General features: G+C 33.3%; 1 protein-coding gene and 1 long non-coding RNA gene across 7 annotated transcripts; one reads left to right on the forward strand and one right to left on the reverse strand.

The window, feature by feature from the left end:
* Positions 1–5,544: 5,544 nt before the first annotated feature.
* LOC145105634 (uncharacterized) lies at positions 5,545–9,080 on the reverse strand. Of its 5 annotated transcripts, XR_013707379.1 has the most exons (7): positions 8,630–9,080; positions 7,543–8,541; positions 7,267–7,316; positions 6,984–7,155; positions 6,759–6,899; positions 6,558–6,658; positions 6,042–6,436 (listed from the first exon to the last, which is right to left on the reverse strand). It is a non-coding gene; the product is annotated as an uncharacterized LOC145105634 (long non-coding RNA). The 5 variants fall into 5 exon arrangements; XR_013707376.1 differs by adding an exon at positions 5,545–5,840 and having other exon boundaries at positions 6,370–6,436; positions 6,984–8,541; XR_013707375.1 differs by having other exon boundaries at positions 6,984–7,943; positions 8,034–8,541.
* Positions 9,081–12,349: 3,269 nt separating this feature from the next.
* LOC145105637 (DNA topoisomerase, type IA, core) lies at positions 12,350–17,497 on the forward strand. 2 transcript variants are annotated; one of them, XM_079042724.1, is made up of 10 exons: positions 12,350–12,510; positions 12,737–12,921; positions 13,391–14,128; positions 14,221–14,654; positions 14,733–16,442; positions 16,510–16,621; positions 16,745–16,834; positions 16,929–16,994; positions 17,090–17,185; positions 17,295–17,497. In XM_079042724.1, the coding sequence occupies exons 2-10, from the start codon at positions 12,919–12,921 to the stop codon at positions 17,412–17,414; spliced, it is 3,369 nt and encodes a 1,122-aa protein (XP_078898850.1). In that variant the 5' UTR covers positions 12,350–12,510; positions 12,737–12,918; the 3' UTR covers positions 17,415–17,497. The 2 variants fall into 2 exon arrangements, with proteins under 2 accessions (XP_078898850.1, XP_078898849.1); XM_079042723.1 differs by lacking the exon at positions 12,737–12,921 and having other exon boundaries at positions 12,351–12,510.
* The last annotated feature ends 29 nt before the right edge of the window (positions 17,498–17,526 follow it).

Consider the following 17,526-nt stretch of genomic DNA (forward strand, 5'->3'; position numbering starts at 1 on the left):
GGGACTGATTATGTAAATCAGTGATACATATAGTTTGGGCCAATGATTCATGATTGATTAGTGATGGAGTAAGTGTATGTTAGAGTCCATGAAGTGTTAGTCCATAAGGCTAATGAGTTAATGGATTAAAGGCCCAAGTGAATTAGGGTTTACAAGTTGAAACCCTAGGAATTCCAAACTATATATTGAACCCCTAAGCTTGCAAAATCGGCCCCAAGCCTCCTAAGGTGTAAGCCTAGCCGATTTGAGCTTCATAACTTTTCTCTCATATTCATCCTTTGTTCATGGTGTCTTGTGAACCGTTTGAGGCATCACACTTGAGGTGCTAATCTCTTGAAAGGCCAAGAACTACAAGCTACAAATAAGAGGTAATCTTCTAACTAGTTTTTTATGATTTAAATATCACCTTTACATGCTAGTTAGGCTTCATGCTTTGGAAAATGAATATTGCATGTATAATTAGAGAAAACTTAGATTCAAAGCATTAGGATTGTATGTGCACCATAGGGATGTTAGAGTACATAAAACTCAATAGATACAACAGGTGCGTGACAGGTTGCGGATCGCTCAAAGTTGAAAAAAGAGTTATACCGATTGACGTCGTTCGGATCTCGAGTTACAGGTGGGGGATTTGGTGCTTTTGAAGGTGTCTCCTTGGAAGGGTGTCATCCGATTTCGAAAGCGGGGGAAGCTAGGCCCCCAGGTCATCGGTCCTTTTAGGATTATCGCTCGAGTAGGGAAGGTTGCATACCGACTGGATTTTCCTGATGAGCTCAGTCAGATCCACAACACTTTCCATGTCTCTTAGTTATGGAAGTGTTTAGCCAATGATACTGCGATGATTCCCTTGGATGACATTCATGTCGATGAGCGCATGAATTATGTAGAGAGGCCGATTATGATTCTTGACAGAAAGACAAAAACTTTGCACAATAAATTGGTGAACTTGGTAAAGGTGCAGTGGCAACATCGGAGGGGTTCTGAGTGGACGTGGGAGCCGGAGGTCGAGATGAGAAAGAATTACCTCAAGTTATTTGTAGTGACAGAGTTCAAGGACGAAGTATGATTCTAGTAGGGGGAGTTGTAACACCCGAATCCTGAGGTACTTTATATATATATATATATATATATATATATATATATTCAATTTTGGCATTTTAAGGGTTGCCACGACATGGTGGGGAGGCACCATAACGTGGAAAGTTAAGTGCAGCCCGCACATTTCTTGTAAGCCGCCATGACGTGGCAGAATAAGCCATGGCGTGGCAGCTGGCAAGTGAGAAACCCTATTTTTCAGGTTTTGCTCCCTATGTAAAGAATGAGGAGGCTAGGGTTTGCTCACCCTCAGCCTCCATCAGTCTCTTTGAGATCTGAGAAACCCTAAATCATCCCCTCTCTTATTTTGAGTCTTCAGGTGTTACTTGAAGCCTTGGAAGAAAGAAAGAATAAGAAGTGAACTAAGATTCAGCAAGCTAGTCCTCATCCTTTGTGTTCACAATATTCTAGACCTTTGTAAGTATCCAAGACTCGATTTTATCATGTTATGTTGCTAGATCTTATGTTTTGTCCCTAAATCTTCATTTTTATGTGGATTAGAGTGTTAGGATCTCATAAAGTTGGCAACTTTATGAATCTATGGGATATTTGATATAACTATTGGTTTGGATCTGGATTTTTGTAGGGTTTTGAACCATGCATGCGATTTCCATGGAAAACCCCTCATTTTGGCTCATTATGGCTTTAAGACATGCATTAGACATGCATGTCTATAAAGCACCAACTTTTATGTTGGATTTGATATTAGAATCTGTTATGGAGTAAATGAGCTAGAGACTTTTTGGAATAAGTGCTTAATGGGGAAAGTCGTGTCTTATTTAGCTCATTTGAAACTAGGGTTTGAGATTTTGACCTTTTGGGTGGTCTTAACGGGTAAAGTTGTAAACTTTATCCTTCTAGACTTTGTTTCGGACCAAATTTGAAATTTGGAGCCCTTATGATCGAAGAAAAAAACTTAATTCATTAAGCTGCTAAAAAACCTGTTCCCACGGCATAATAGGTCGTCACGACATGGAGGTGGAGAAAATTGCGTTTGGCTGTTACTAGAAGGCCACGACGTCGCCATAGGTGGTCACGACGTGGCGGTTGACTAAAGTCAACTTTGACCTTTGACTTTGACCCTTAACTTTTGGCTTGATTTGACTTTTGGTCAAACCCATGGTTTGGAAGAAGAGCTAAGGGTTTATTTGGTATGACTGAATAGGTGGTGCGTAGCAGCAATATTCTATCAATGAGAGCATTAGCAGTTGAGCATTTTCTGAAAGGTGAGTCTTCTCACCACACTGGTGGGTCGAAGGCACCGATGCCAGCCCATTGATTGCGTATATGTAGGATGTATGTGTTTATGCGACTGTTATTAGTATGATTATATGTTATATGCATGGATCCAATATGGGCTTGGAGTCATCATGGACTCGGGGTTATATGGAGTCATTATGGACTCGGGGTTGATACGGAATCGGGGGTGGACACGGACTCGACACAACTACGTGTTATTATATGGAGTCATTATGGACTCGGGGTTGATACGGAATCGGGGGTGGACACGGACTCGACACAACCACGTACTGTTATATTTATGTGTATGTTGTATGTGGTATTTTGGGGAAGCTCACTAAACTTTGTGCTTACAGTTATGTTTATGGTTTCAGGTGCTTCCGGAACGAAAGGGAAGGTTCTGGCGTGATGACACAACATTTTTCCCCTCCTCATGTTTTCGCAATTATGATTTCTTTTACTCTAATGTTATGGATAGTTTGTAGACGTATGATGTATGAATTTTCAATGATTCAATATTGCTAATGGTTCCCGATTTTCACAATGATTTAATTATTTAAGTTTTTGAATGTGTAACCTCTTGAACTTTATAATTTCAAAATGAAGTTTGAGAAACAATTTCAAGATATTGAGTATGTTCGACAAAAATAGTTGCTAGCGAGTAGCTTGTAACAGGTAGCTTCTAACTAGTAACATTTTTGTTAAACGCTACATGAAGTAGCATTTGAATTTGGAACGTTAGTTTAAACTAAACGCTAGACACTTGTAGTGCCAAATATGACTTTATGTTCAAAACGGAGCGCTTTGTCAAACGCTAGAAGTTAGAAGCTCTCAAACGCTCTGTGTCGAACACGCGCATTGACTATATGAAAATTACAATAAGCTCAGTTTTATGAAATAGTAATAATTTTTAACATTCTTACTCTATGGAAAAACAACTAAGCTCTATAGACCGCTATTTGTCATGTTATGACGCTTTTTATCCTTTTTGAACAATAAAAAAATGAGTATTTAACTAGTTATAATTGGTTTTGGATCAACCAAATAAATTCATAATTGAACGTGTATATATATCAGATTTAGAACCGCTCTAAATGTTTTTTTCTTTCCAATGTGATGAAATCGATTTTGGGTAAAACCAGATCGGATTGTACCTGTTTTTTTAAAATGAACGAAATCCGTTATAACAATTTTTTTTTATGAAACTTACCTTAATCCAATAGGGTCAGATTAAGGTATCCGATCTAGTTTTCTCTTAATCCGTATCGGGTTTCAGATTTCTATAAAATATTGTTTAGTTGTGTATTTCTGACTGAGTCTGTAATAATCTTTCACTTCTTAACTAGCATAGTCCTAAAATGTAGAATTAGGCCTTATGTAATTTTGAATCCGGATCATTTTAAGAAACATTTTAATGTTCTTATGAAGATCATTAAACAATAAAATTATTAACTGTTATTTAAAAGATAACTAGTATTTGTCACACCGCACGTTGCGGCAGAGAACACATTCGCAATTAATAAAAAACGAAAAATATATATAAAAAAAGTTATGCAAGGAAAACATAACTTTAATGTGTGGGTAACTCCTTGAAATTTGTATACCGAATGTGATTCACAAATGTCAATTATGCATATAGAGGTCGGTGACGATTGTACTATATCAAGTAGACCAAGTATCAAAATCAAGTTTGATTCAAACAATTTGCATGGAGGAGACAAATAAAAATAAGTTTTGAAAGTTTTTCTTATGGAAATTAATAAAAACGGAAATAATAAAAAGGTCATGTAAGATACAAACAAATGTAAATTTAACACATGGTAGAGACTAAAATCGTAATGTATAAAATATTAGTAATTTAATTTTGAATTTATGAAGGTTGAAAAATGTTAGATCAAAATTTCTCGAGTAGAAAAAATGTAAATATAAAAAATTACTATGACCGAAAGTAAAATCACTATTTCCAAAATGAAGTTTATTTTTCATATTGTATTATATGATGAAAATTTTGTAAAGTGATTTGATTTAATCATTTTGATGTGGAAATAGAATACCAAATGAATAATAAATATGTGAGAGGAAACCACTTTGGTAATTAATATATCTTATACTATATAATAAATCATATCAAATTATATTTTTATTTTTAAAAGGTATAAGATACAAATTTTTTTGTACAAATCAATTATGCATAAATAAATCATTAATACTTGTCAAAAGTTTGAAAACTTGAATTAAGAAAGGTTATTAAGTAATTTAATTTGAGGCAAAATGACAATTTTAAAATATTAACTTTATATATATAAATTAATTTAAATTTCTTTAACTTGACACCGATAATAATTAATTTACATCAAATGTATAAACTGAAAATATAAATGTAAGGTCTAAATATAAATATTTTATTTAAAAGTGGTGTTTTTTTATTACATAAGTAATATTTAATTTCACAAAAAAAGTTATTTATCGCTGCTGCTTTGCGTGAGCACACTTCTATTATATATATATATATATATATATATATATATATATATATATATATATATATATATATATATATATATATATATACTAGCTGTTTACCCGCGCTAAGCGACGGGTGCAAATAATTTTTTTCTTAAATTAGTTTTTAGAGACGATTAGTTATTTTGCACAAATAATTTACATCTAACCAATTATCAATAAGAGTGGTGGCATAGCAAACACATTTTTGATTAAAAATAATGAAATCTCACAAAAACCAGCAATTTTTCAACATATAAAGAAATTTCACAAAAGCCAACAAATTTTCTAACATTTTATCCTAAAAAACTTAAGATATATAGCAAATAACCAATTAATCGAATTGATTTTAAAGGGTAATAGCATAAAAACATTTGTCACAATAAATTGAAACGTGTGTTGTCTAGTTTTTAGAAGATTTGACTTGAACGATAATTTTTATTATACTATAGGGATGTTATTGCAATCTAATCATTTTTTTATTATAAAAAATGTAATTTAATATATATAAGAATTTATACTTTAGTTACTTTCATACCCAATTTATTTATTAAAAAACAAACTTAAATTTGACTGACCTTTTAGTTTCGTCTTTTACATCAAACAAAAAATGTTTGTAAAATATAGTTTGCTCTTTCCAACCCGTTACATACAAACGACATTTTCTTAATAGGTATGTACTAAACAATTTAATTATGTACAAAAGACTTTTTCTTAAAAATATTACATAATAAAAAAAATGGTTACACTTTCTCATATTTACACTCAAACACATACACAAACAACAAACACAAACCCATCAATTCAGATGCACCTCCTTAATGCAAGGAAATATGCAACAGCCAGCGTGGAACAAGATCTTATTTCATTTACCCCATCCAAGTATACCATCTTCCTATACTTTAGGAAGTGCGACATCATAAAAATCAAAACATGTTTAAAATCATATTGATGCAACATATATAGTACAAAATAGATAATGTGGAACATCCTCGATCTTCTTCCTACACATACAATGAAATGAAAATTAGAACTAAAGCCAAGAACTTTCAAAACCAGAACATTTGCCTCAGATGTTAGAGTCCAAATCGTAATACTTAACACTTTTAAGGCCAAATACTTAGCGTAAAAGAAAGCTCAGTGGGATCATATATCATCATAAAGAAAACTAAAAAATCATTAAATAGTCAAGAAATATTAGCAAAGGAATGACCAGAAAGATCTTGCTTCCGAAATTGCAATGTTTTATCATTTTCTTTCGAGAAAGAAGTGATTTCTTCAAACTAACAAAAGACAGAAATGCCCATGTAGGTATTGACTAATTTGTTTCTTTAATTTCTTCAAAAACTGGGGTTAAATTAAAAATCAACTTATCCACTAAATGGCAATTATGAATCTACTAACCAATGTGAAATTTACACCATAATACATATCAACAAACTGCAGTTTAAGCTTTCCCCTTTTTGCAGCTTATGCTTTCCCCTTTTCAAAATACAGAATAATTTTTGCATATCCATATTTAAACCCCACTACCTGAACAACTGTGTGACCATTTCATACATCTCCTCTTAGAACATAAAATTTGATCAGTGATGTTTTCCTATATAAAAAGAGACATGATAAAAAGGGACAAAGATTACATGGATAATCACAAAAATATTATTATAAAGTGAGAAAATTATACATTGAAGTTAAGAAAACAAATTAGGTTTAAGAAATACTTTCAAGTGATATAAAGCCACCATGTCCATCTTTGTCATCATCCGGAGCTCCCCAACTTATTGGCTAGCATTGCTTCTGTCTCTTCTTGTTTTCAATTAGTCTATTGTATACCAATAACAGCAAGAACGTTTGTAACATTAGCAAGCCATTTAAATTGTATAAAGATAAAAATATCTCTAGAACAAATCAAGAACACATACTGTTCAACTTTCTAGAAGATTTATTCAGAGAATTCACAAGTTTCCTTGGGAGATGAAACAAACATCTCTTTAAGAGCAACAACCATCTCTTTAAGATCATTAAAATGATCAGAAGGATATGAAGCTTCCTTATGCAGTTATCTGGAAGATATTAAAAGAAGAATCAGCAGATGTCATCACGATTTAACAATAATAAGCAAAATATGAACCTTGAAGTTAACTTACATAAACTAAGTAGATATTGAACCAACATTGGTCATGAATATCCCAAAAATGAATTCAATCTGTATAAAACCCAATGCTTCAAGTTACCCCATTTCGCACCATGATCCATTTGTTTGAAACATAATCATTTCCGCTCCAACACTTGAAATAGTCATAAAAACAAACCCTAGATCTGTATAACAACCAATTTGTCTACAAATTCAAAATCTGTATAATATATTATAGATATAATACATGGAGATGAGATACATAGAGTGAGGATTCACTCCCATATATCACATACTATTTGAGCTCGTGGTTGGCCTGGGATGGTAGAAACCCTAGGAATGGTACCTAAGATAAAAATACATTGGAAAACACCTTCAAATTTTCCATCTTTCAGTTTAAACAAAATAAAAGGAAGCAGTATCCAGAAGGCATTAAATCATAGAAAACAGAGTGAAGTATAGATGCATCGAGAGTGAGAGATAGATAGAGTTCTCAGTTACAACACCTGTAGTTAGGAATTAATCCAATGAACCACTGTAACAATAAAATTTATATGGGATAAAGATGGTACCTGAAGTTTAGATTAAAATTGGCCAATTTTAATCTTTTTTGGAGCCGATTTAACTATTTTTAGCCACCTGCCATTCAATCAGGGTCTTTTTCTTGAGAGTGAGATGTGATGAGGATGTTTAGTGTGAGTGGTGGTGAGGGTGATGTTGAGTGTGAGTGGTGTTACGCGTTATGGTTAATGGCAGAATGAGGGGGAGTGGTGTGAGGTGGTAACTTGTCCAACGGTATATAGGGGAGTGGTGTGTGGTGTGAAGGCTGTTGGTTAGGGAAGATAGAAGGAGGAGAGTGGTGGTGGTTTCCTTTGTTGATGGATATGGTTTTGATTGTTGGGACGATGGCTGATGAAGGTGATGATTAAATACCTAAATCATCGATAGGTGAAGTAACAAATCACCTTTATTCCTTCAATATTTATTGTTATGATTTGAATGAGTATATTTGATTGCTTGAAAATTATAATTACAATCTATAAAAACTACCAAATATACATACCTTTTCATCATGTTCAATAACATATCACTGTAACCCTCGAGAATTGATTTAGGCGAGTGCTCTCTATCAAGCAGAAAAAAAAACAAAAAATATAAATAAATATGTTGAAGATGCTTTCGAGAGTACCCGTGGTCACTGATGGAGATTACGAAGGTGGTGGTAGGCGGCGACGACTGGCATGATGGGTTTTCTGCGATGGTGGCGGTAAGTGGTTCGATGGCGGTGTATTTTTCTGGGTTCTTAACGAATAGATAGAACAATTTTGAAGGTGGGTAAGAAAAATAAAGAGAACACGAACATAAGGCTGAGATAAAGACCAAGCACAATCTTAGAATACTTGATTGAGTTTTAAACCTTAAAAAGCCCCACTCAACACAATCAAATTTCAGCAAACAAAATACCCAAACTGAGGTTTTCTATACAATGGAGAGGGAAAAGTAAAAAAGAAGCCCAAACCTGATCTACTTCTTCTTCAAAATGCAGCCTTAAAGAACAGAAATTCGGAAACCTCCAAAAATCATCAAAAGTTGAATGAGAAAAGGAAAAATGGGAAGTTTTGGGTTTAAATCTTGAAGAATAGTAACAATTTTTTTTACCTGAAGACTAAGAGAGACCGGTGGTTCATGGGTTTTCCTGTCGGTGGTGACGGTGGTGAAGTGAGTAGATGTGGTGATGGCGGTGATGGTGTGGCATCGGGTATTTGGGGTGAAAGCGGTGATGGTATTAGATGGAAGAGACTGTGAGGATGACGATGTATAAGGGCGATGGGTGATGATAGATGGTGAACTGGTGGAGACACTGGAGGTGACATGTAAGAGAGAGGGAAAATATGTGAAGGTGATGGTGGTGTGGTGGCAGTGGGCGGCTGAAGCAAAGATGGTGGGGTGTGGTGATGATGGCGGAGACTTGAAGGAGGGACGCTAAGGTTTTCAAAATTCTACCACGGGAAGATGGGAGATAAAGGTCGACGACTAGGGTTTCTAGAAAGAGCCATGCCAGATCAATGTGAAGGAGTGACGGGGAGCTTCTATACGATTGTGTCTTTATATGAACAATGAACATAACTACCGAGATATGGGGGCATGTTGGGATAAGATAATGAGCCACGTCAAAACAATAAAGCATTGTAAGAGGCGTTAAGAGGTTTCTTGACTTTGTCAAATATTGATCGGATATTTTTCAATGCATAAAATGATTGTAAATATGTAGTAAAGATTTGTACCTCTTAAAATTCAGCAAAATATACTAAATGCTTATTAAGGTATATATATATATATATATATATATATATATATATATATATATTAAAATAAAAGTTGAAACACTTTCATTAACATAAGAAAAGATCCCAATGGTTCCTATCTTCGAAATAAACAACCAACACCAAAACAACATCCAGATAGCCGGTTTCAGCCGAGACCCAAGGATCCGTCGGAAAACTCATTTTTTCGGAGGCTCGCCGAAGAAGACGACCGGGGAGTCGCCGGAGATAAGAAATTGTCGGAAACCTTCAATAGCCGGTTTCAGTGGTTTCTATGAACACCTACAATAATTTTAATGGTTAATCAGATACAAAAAAAGGAAAATGACCAAATGAATACAAAGACAATAACTAACTACTCACATAAGTCGTTTTCCCTCCAAACATCCATATAGAAGTCCATTGAGTCTATAGAACACATATTCACCAAATTACCATGCGTGACTCATGGATTGCAATCAAAATGGACTAGATACCATAATTGCAACTTAAAACACACAGAATTATGAGGTTATAAAGGTATACAACTCACTCATTGAATTCCCTTGAACTTCAAGCTCCATATTACAATGTTTCTTTGACGGTTGTTTTGAATTTTTAATGTTTATAACAATGTACTTTCATTGTAAAATTATTTACAATGATTTTCCCCAACTTGATTTCAAGGAAGTTTTAAATGAGTTATTATTTATTTATTTTTTAATAAAAGGGGTTGTGGCCTTTTGTTGAATTGTATTCGCTACATTTTGTCTAATCCTATATCACTACATTTTGTCTAATCCTATATCACTGACTAGTTTTTTCATACATAACATACTATTTTAATATGTGTTCATGTTAGTAGCGTTACCTAGTGATATCTTGGAAAACGAGGAGCTTATGGGATTTTTAGAAGATTATTTGATATTTTATTTGAAATAATCTTACACTTTACATAGTTTGTCTCTTATACATTTGTTATGCTCTCGTATAATTTTCAACGCTAAGCTTCTTAATCGTTTAAATACCTAGATGTTTAAGGCACCTTATATGCAAATTAGTTTCATAATGAATTTCAAACTTTATTTAAAAAAAAGAGTTCTAATCACATATACGATAATGTTTACATAGATTATATATTTTAGATTACATAAAAATGCTATGTGTAATTTATTTAACGATATTCCTTGAGTAAAGTATATTTATAAATAATAAAATTTTCTTTATTTGTCAATATAATCTGATTAAGTTTTCAATTTTTACACAACAAAAAAGGGAAAACTGCAATAAAGTCCCTACATATTGCCCTCATAATCGATTTAGTCTCTATATATTTTTTTTATTCACTTAAGTCCCAAATACCGGTAATCGTATTCAATTTAACCCTTTGACCCAGTCAACAGGTCATCCAACTTTCAAAAATTACATTTTTGGCCCAGATTTCAAAATTTATTACAAATTTGGTCCAAATTTTACACTTTTGGCCAATATTTTAAATTTTGTTACAAATTTGGTCCAAACTTTACCCTTTTTGCCCAAATTTTAGAATTTTATTATAAATTCAGCCTAACTTTAGTTTTTTTTTTACAAATTTTTTTCTCAAATAATTGTTTTTTCTTTATAAAATCATATTTATACAAAAAAACGTATTTTCATATAAAAATCTTATATTTTCTATATAAAAACTTTTTTTAAAAGTTTTTGTATATGAAATATCTATTTATAAAAATAGGTATTTATTAAGTATATAAATATATACAAATCCGTTTTTATAAAAAAATGTATACAAAAACGTATTTTACAAAAAAAAAATGTATACAAACACCTATTTTATCTATATTTTTTTTATAAAATTGTGTTTGTTTACATTTTTTTTTTATAAAAACGTGTTTGAATAATTTTTTATATAATACGTGTTTGTATATATTTTATAAAATGTATACCAACACGATTTTATGAAATATATACAAACACGTATTATATAAAAAATTTATTCAAACACGTTTTTTATAAAATGTATACAAACATAATTTTATAAAATGTATACAAACACGTATTATATAAAAAATTATTCAAACACGTTTTTATAAAAAAATATAAACAAACACGATTTTATTAAAAAAATATAGATACACACCTATTTGTGTGCATATAGATAAAAACACGTATTATATAAAAAACTATTCAAATACGTTTTTAATCGGGACCTAATCGAGATTTTTACAATACTGACATATATATATATATATATATATATATATATATATATATATATAAAGGTAATAGGTGTTTGTATATATTTTTTTGTGAAATACGTTTTTGTATACATTTTTTTATAAGCGGATTTGTATATATTTATATACTTAATAAATACATATTTTTATAACTAGATATTTCATATACAAAAAATTTTATATAGAAAGTATAAGATTTTTATATGAAAATACGTTTTTTTTTGTATAAATATTATTTTATAAGGAAAAAACATATTAGAAACAATTTTTTGAGAAAAAAAGTTGTAAAAAAACTAAAGTTAGGATGAATTCATAATAAAATTCTAAAATTTGGGCAAAAAGGGTAAAGTTTGGACCAAATTTGTAACAAAATTTAAAATCTGGGCCAAAAGTGTAAATTTTGGACCAAATTTGTAATAAATTTTAAAATCTGGGCCAAAAATGTAATTTTTGAAAGTTGGATGACCTGTTGTCGGGTCAAAGGGTTAAATTGAATACGATTACCGGTATTTGAAACTTAATTGAATAAAAAAAATATGTAGGGACTAAATCGATTATGAGACCAATATATAGGGACTTTATTGCAGTTTCCCCGAAAAAAAACCTATTTTAATAACTTGTTACTTACATTTCTTCAATGCAATATTATTTTGTGATTCTATTTCATAATTTGGTGCCCAAAGAAAGTCTTTAATCGGTATCAAAATCCCAACAAAGAATATCAATGAACTCATAAAAAAAAAAAAGACCACTTGAACATCGGTCCAAAACATAGACGAACCATTTCGATTTGAGTATTTGAGTTTAGGCTTCTGGGCTGTTAGGGGCCCTAAAACCTCTGCGCCCATCAAAACCTCACCATTTCATGCCGCCAATGCCTGCTCTTTTACTTCACCTCCAAACAGGCAAACATCTCCTCAGTTGTGTGCGTGTGTAAGATTATAGCGATACTCGTTATCATGTGGAGCTAAAATAATTACCCCTTCAGCAATCCGCATCAATGGTGAGTTCCTCGTTTCGCTTTATATCGCTTTACCTTGTTTTCTATCTTGTTTTCTTTGTGAAAAGCATTTCGTTAAGATTATCTATATAGAAAGGACTTATTTTGGGAAGTGATAGGAAGAGAGAGGAGAAAATTACGCAAAAAAGATGAATCCTTTGGAGCTATTTTCAATTGCAATTCGCATTTTGAGTTGTGTAATTGAAGAAATGCTGTGTGTTTGCGTTAGGTTTTTGTTCGGATACAGAGCAAAGTTTTGGTGTTTGAGACATTTCATCGAATGGGTTAACGACACTCGTCCTACAGCTTCACAAAAGTTTGTTCGTCGCCAATTCCACAACCACCGCCACGTCTTTGAGTTTTCAGTCTTGGTTAAGAAATTTCTCTACCACTTCATTGGTGGAGGCGATCATGGTGAAGTTTCCCCTGCTTTCTGCAGTGTCGTTCATTTTTGTTTTAACGATTACAATTCACAAATGCATTCTGAGTACCCAAGAAACATATGGAGATAACGTTTTTTGACACCATCAAGAAAGAATAAGAAAACCAATTGACAACTGTTTGATAGTACAATCACATAAAAGCTTTGTGTTTTCTTTAAACATAGGTGTTTTTATTTCAAGTTGTTTATTTGTAAGACCCCCCTGTTGTATGAAGCCTAATACACAGAAAACAGAAAATGTCCCATTTTCATTTAAACCTCCAATGGTTATAGATTTGTTTTCCTCAACTAGTTTGGATTATGCCTTGATTAACTCAAGTCAATAGCAGCTTTTCAATGACAAATTTTACAATACAACCTGTTTTCTCCAATGATTGGTTGCAAGATGATTTATAGTCATTTTATTTGAGCTAATTTTGTCATACTTATTTCAATCTTCAGAGCAAGGCATTACATAGTTTCTCTGGCTGTTCGTCATTTGGAAGTGGTCATACATGTGAGAGACTTTTGGAAGTTGGTTTAAAAAGGGTGACAGTATCTTGCATCTTTAATGGTAGACATGCTAAAGCTCCAAGCTTGAAACCTCAAAAACCCTATTTTTCTTTCAGAAGCCACACTAATCAGTCTTACTCTACCTTCTCCATTCAGCCACTATCAAGAATTGCCCCCCCTATTCGACCAATGAGTACAATTAATTATGGTTTAATGAATGGTGGCTTTGGTATCTTTGCACCCTATAGACATTTCTCTCAAATTCCAAGAGCAGTAATACCTAAAAATGATGCATGTGATGGAGAAGGAAGAAGGAAAACCACATCCTTCCTTTCATTCAATAAACATTGGAAACAAACTAAGAGATTGACTCACAAGAAGCCATTAGAAGTTGGAGGAAGAACATCCACTAAATCTATAAAAGCTGTTAAAAAAGATGATATACTTGCTTTAAAAGATTCACCTGTTGAAGATGGCAAAATAGAAGTGAATCTTGTTGACAATGAAAGCCAGTTGCCTAAAACAAAAGCGAAAAAGAAACCGACTCCCAAAGTCAAGAAAAGTCAAGAGAAGTCTGCTGTTGCTTCTGAGGAACCACCTCCACAACCACAAGCAAGTTCTAAAAAAGTTTCTCGGTCAAAGAAGTCAAAGTCATCCAAAAATGACGAGTTGGCTTCTGCTTCAGAGGTTAGTTAAAAGCTAACTTTGTACATGAGCAGACTTATATGTTTCTATATTCTCCAATGTACCCTTTTTTAACAATGTGTTAACATTTTCAGGTTACCCCAAATGGGAAGCCCACTATTGAAGTGAGTTTGGAAGAGGAACAACCCAAAGAGACAACTACAACAAGTAAAACCCGCAAAAGAAAACCTAAAACACAAGCCAAATCTAATGACACAGTGGAAATCTCAAATGTGAGTGAAGTAGCTTCAAAGCCAAAAACCATGACAAGTGTGAAGAATAATAGGACAATAAGACCCCTATATCCTCCCTCTGGTAAATCTGTAGTGGTGGTGGAGTCTATGACAAAGGCAAAAGTGATTCAGGGGTATCTTGGGGATATGTTTGAAGTCATTCCAAGTTATGGTCATGTAAGAGACTTAGCTGCAAGGTCAGGATCTGTAAGACCAGAAGATGACTTCAGCATGGTTTGGGAGGTTCCTTCTGCTGCATGGACTCATCTCAAGAGCATTAAAGTTGCATTAGCAGAGTATGACTATGAACTATGAACCCTAATTCTTATCCTCTCACAAAATAAAATAAACTTGATTTTTTTTTTCTTTTTCAGAACCCAAAATCTGATTCTTGCATCAGACCCTGATCGAGAAGGTGAAGCAATCGCATGGCACATTGTTGAAATGTTACAACAACAAAACGCGTTGCCAGAAGACATAAATATTGCCCGAGTTGTATTCAATGAAATTACCGAATCGTCCATCAAAGAAGCCTTGCGGGCCCCACGAGACATAGATTTCAATTTAGTCCACGCGTATCTTGCACGAAGAGCTCTCGATTATTTAATCGGATTCAACATTTCTCCATTGTTATGGAGAAAATTACCCGGGTGCCAATCCGCGGGTCGGGTCCAATCCGTTGCTTTAGCTCTAATATGCGATCGGGAAACCGAAATCGATAAGTTTAAACCGGAAGAGTATTGGTCAATTGAAGGTGTTTTCAAGAGTCAAAATGGTCAAACCCCATCACATTTAACACATTATGATTCCAAAAAGCTAACCCAGATGTCGATTGGTTCTCAAACAGAGGCAAATGTTATTGAAAACATGATCAAATCTTCAGAGTTTGAAGTGGTTGGAACAAGTAAAAAAAACTACAAAAGAATATCACCACCTCCTTACATAACATCTACCCTCCAACAAGATTCTGCAAGCAAACTACACTTTCCATCAGCATACACCATGAAACTTGCACAAAAGCTATACGAGGGGGTAAAGTTGCCAGATGGGAATTCAGCAGGGTTGATTACGTACATGAGAACCGATGGATTACACATGTCGGATACCGCTGTTGATGACATCAGATCATTTGTTACAGAAAGATACGGGAAAAAATACATCCCGAATACCCCCCGAAAGTTTTTCAAAAAAGTCAAAAACGCCCAAGAAGCCCATGAAGCGATTAGGCCCACAGATATAACAAGACTCCCCTCTATGCTCTCCACAATTCTTGATGAAGATTCATTAAAATTATACACTTTAATTTGGTGTCGTTCAATTTCATGTCAAATGGAACCTTCTGTTACAGAACAAATACAAATCGATATAGGAAACTCAAACAGCTCGATTATTTTTCGAGCCTCAAGCTCAAAATTGGATTTCCTTGGTTTCCAAGCTGTATATAAGGATATTGAGAGTAGGATAATTAGGAACAATGAAGACGAACACGAAGGGCAAAATGGGCATTTTGAGATTCTTGACAATCTAAAATCCGGGGATTCAATGAGTCTTGGAGAATTAGAACCGAAACAACATTACACTCAAGCTCCATCGCGTTACTCGGAGGGTAGTTTGGTAAAAAAGATGGAGGAGCTTGGAATTGGGAGACCTTCTACATATGCAACAACAATTAAAGTATTGAAAGATAGAAATTACATGACAGTGAAAAGCAGAGTGTTGTATCCAGAGTTTCGTGGGCGTATGGTGTCTGCTTTTTTGTTTCATCATTTCTCTGAGGTTACTGATTATAGTTTTACAGCTGATATGGAGACTGAATTGGATAATGTTTCGGGGGGTTTGACTGAATGGAAAGGGTTGCTTAGAGATTATTGGACAAGATTTAGTAAGTATTGTGAACGTGCTAGTAGTGTTCATATTCATCAAGTGGAGAAGATGTTGGAGAAAACATTTGGTGATTTTTTGTTTGCTTCTCTTCCTGATCAAAGTAGATTGTGTCCAAGTTGTAGAGAGGGTACTTTGATTTTTAAAGTAAGTCGATTTGGTGCTGGTTATTTCATTGGTTGTGATCAACATCCTCAGTGCAAGTAAGTTTGCCAATTTATTGTTTTTCTTTTGTTAAAAAAGTTGATAATATGTAAATGATTTATAAAGGTATATTGCTAAGACACTATATGGTGATGATGAGGATGATTCAAGCCCAGAAAATAGTCGAGCTGTAGAGGAGCCCAAGGTTCTTGGAGTGCATCCTACCTCTAATGAAAAGGTTTATATCTTTTTGTTTTCTTAATGTAATTTTTTATGTGCGACACAATCACATAGTTTGTTTAATTATATTTGGTGTTTTGTTATGTTATGTTATGTTATGTTATGTTATGGATGGATGAAGATTCTATTGAAGGATGGTCCATATGGTCATTATGTTCAGCTTGGTGAAGACAAAAAGGGACACTTACCTAAACGAGCTTCTGTCTCCCAGGTATATTATATTTTTATATATTTATATATTTGTTTTTGTGTCGTATATATAAAGTTTTGTTGGCTTATAATTTCTCTTGTAATGTGATGATCAGATTTCAGATGTTACTTCTATTACTTTGGAAGATGCTCTTCAGTTGCTGCGTTACCCCATCACTTTGGTATGTTTTTGTTATCTGAATTCACATTTTTTTTTATATCTAAAATTTATATTGTAATTACTGAATTAATATTATTAAATTCGTATATATTTTAGGGAAAACATCCAGATGATGGTTTACCAGTGGTACTGAAGCTTGCAAGACATGGATTGTCAGTAAAACATAGACGTACACAAGCACCAGTACCAAAGGTATGTTTATGTTATGTTAATATCTTCACATCCAAAATCAAAACATTTAATTATTCTTTTATTTAGGATTTAGGGTTTTGATTGTGTAAGTGTTTGAATATGGGCACAGAACACGAATCCTAATGACATAACTTTGGAGAAAGCTATGAAGTTTTTGATGGGTAAAGATGCGAAGCAAACTGGGAGGCCCAAGAAGAACAAAGACAAGGAAGCGGTTGAGGTTTTGTAGGTTAGGTATATATAATTGTTGTTAAAAACTAAAATTATTATTCTATTTTTTTAATAATTTATATGAAGATGTTTTCATCGGTCTTTTTTTTTTCAATAACATGAACTCAAAT

The sequence above is a fragment of the Lactuca virosa genome, chromosome 4 (assembly GCF_052849685.1).
Source record: "Lactuca virosa cultivar CGN04683 chromosome 4, Lactuca_virosa_CGN04683_v6, whole genome shotgun sequence".
In the NCBI taxonomy this organism is placed as follows: domain Eukaryota; kingdom Viridiplantae; phylum Streptophyta; class Magnoliopsida; order Asterales; family Asteraceae; genus Lactuca; species Lactuca virosa.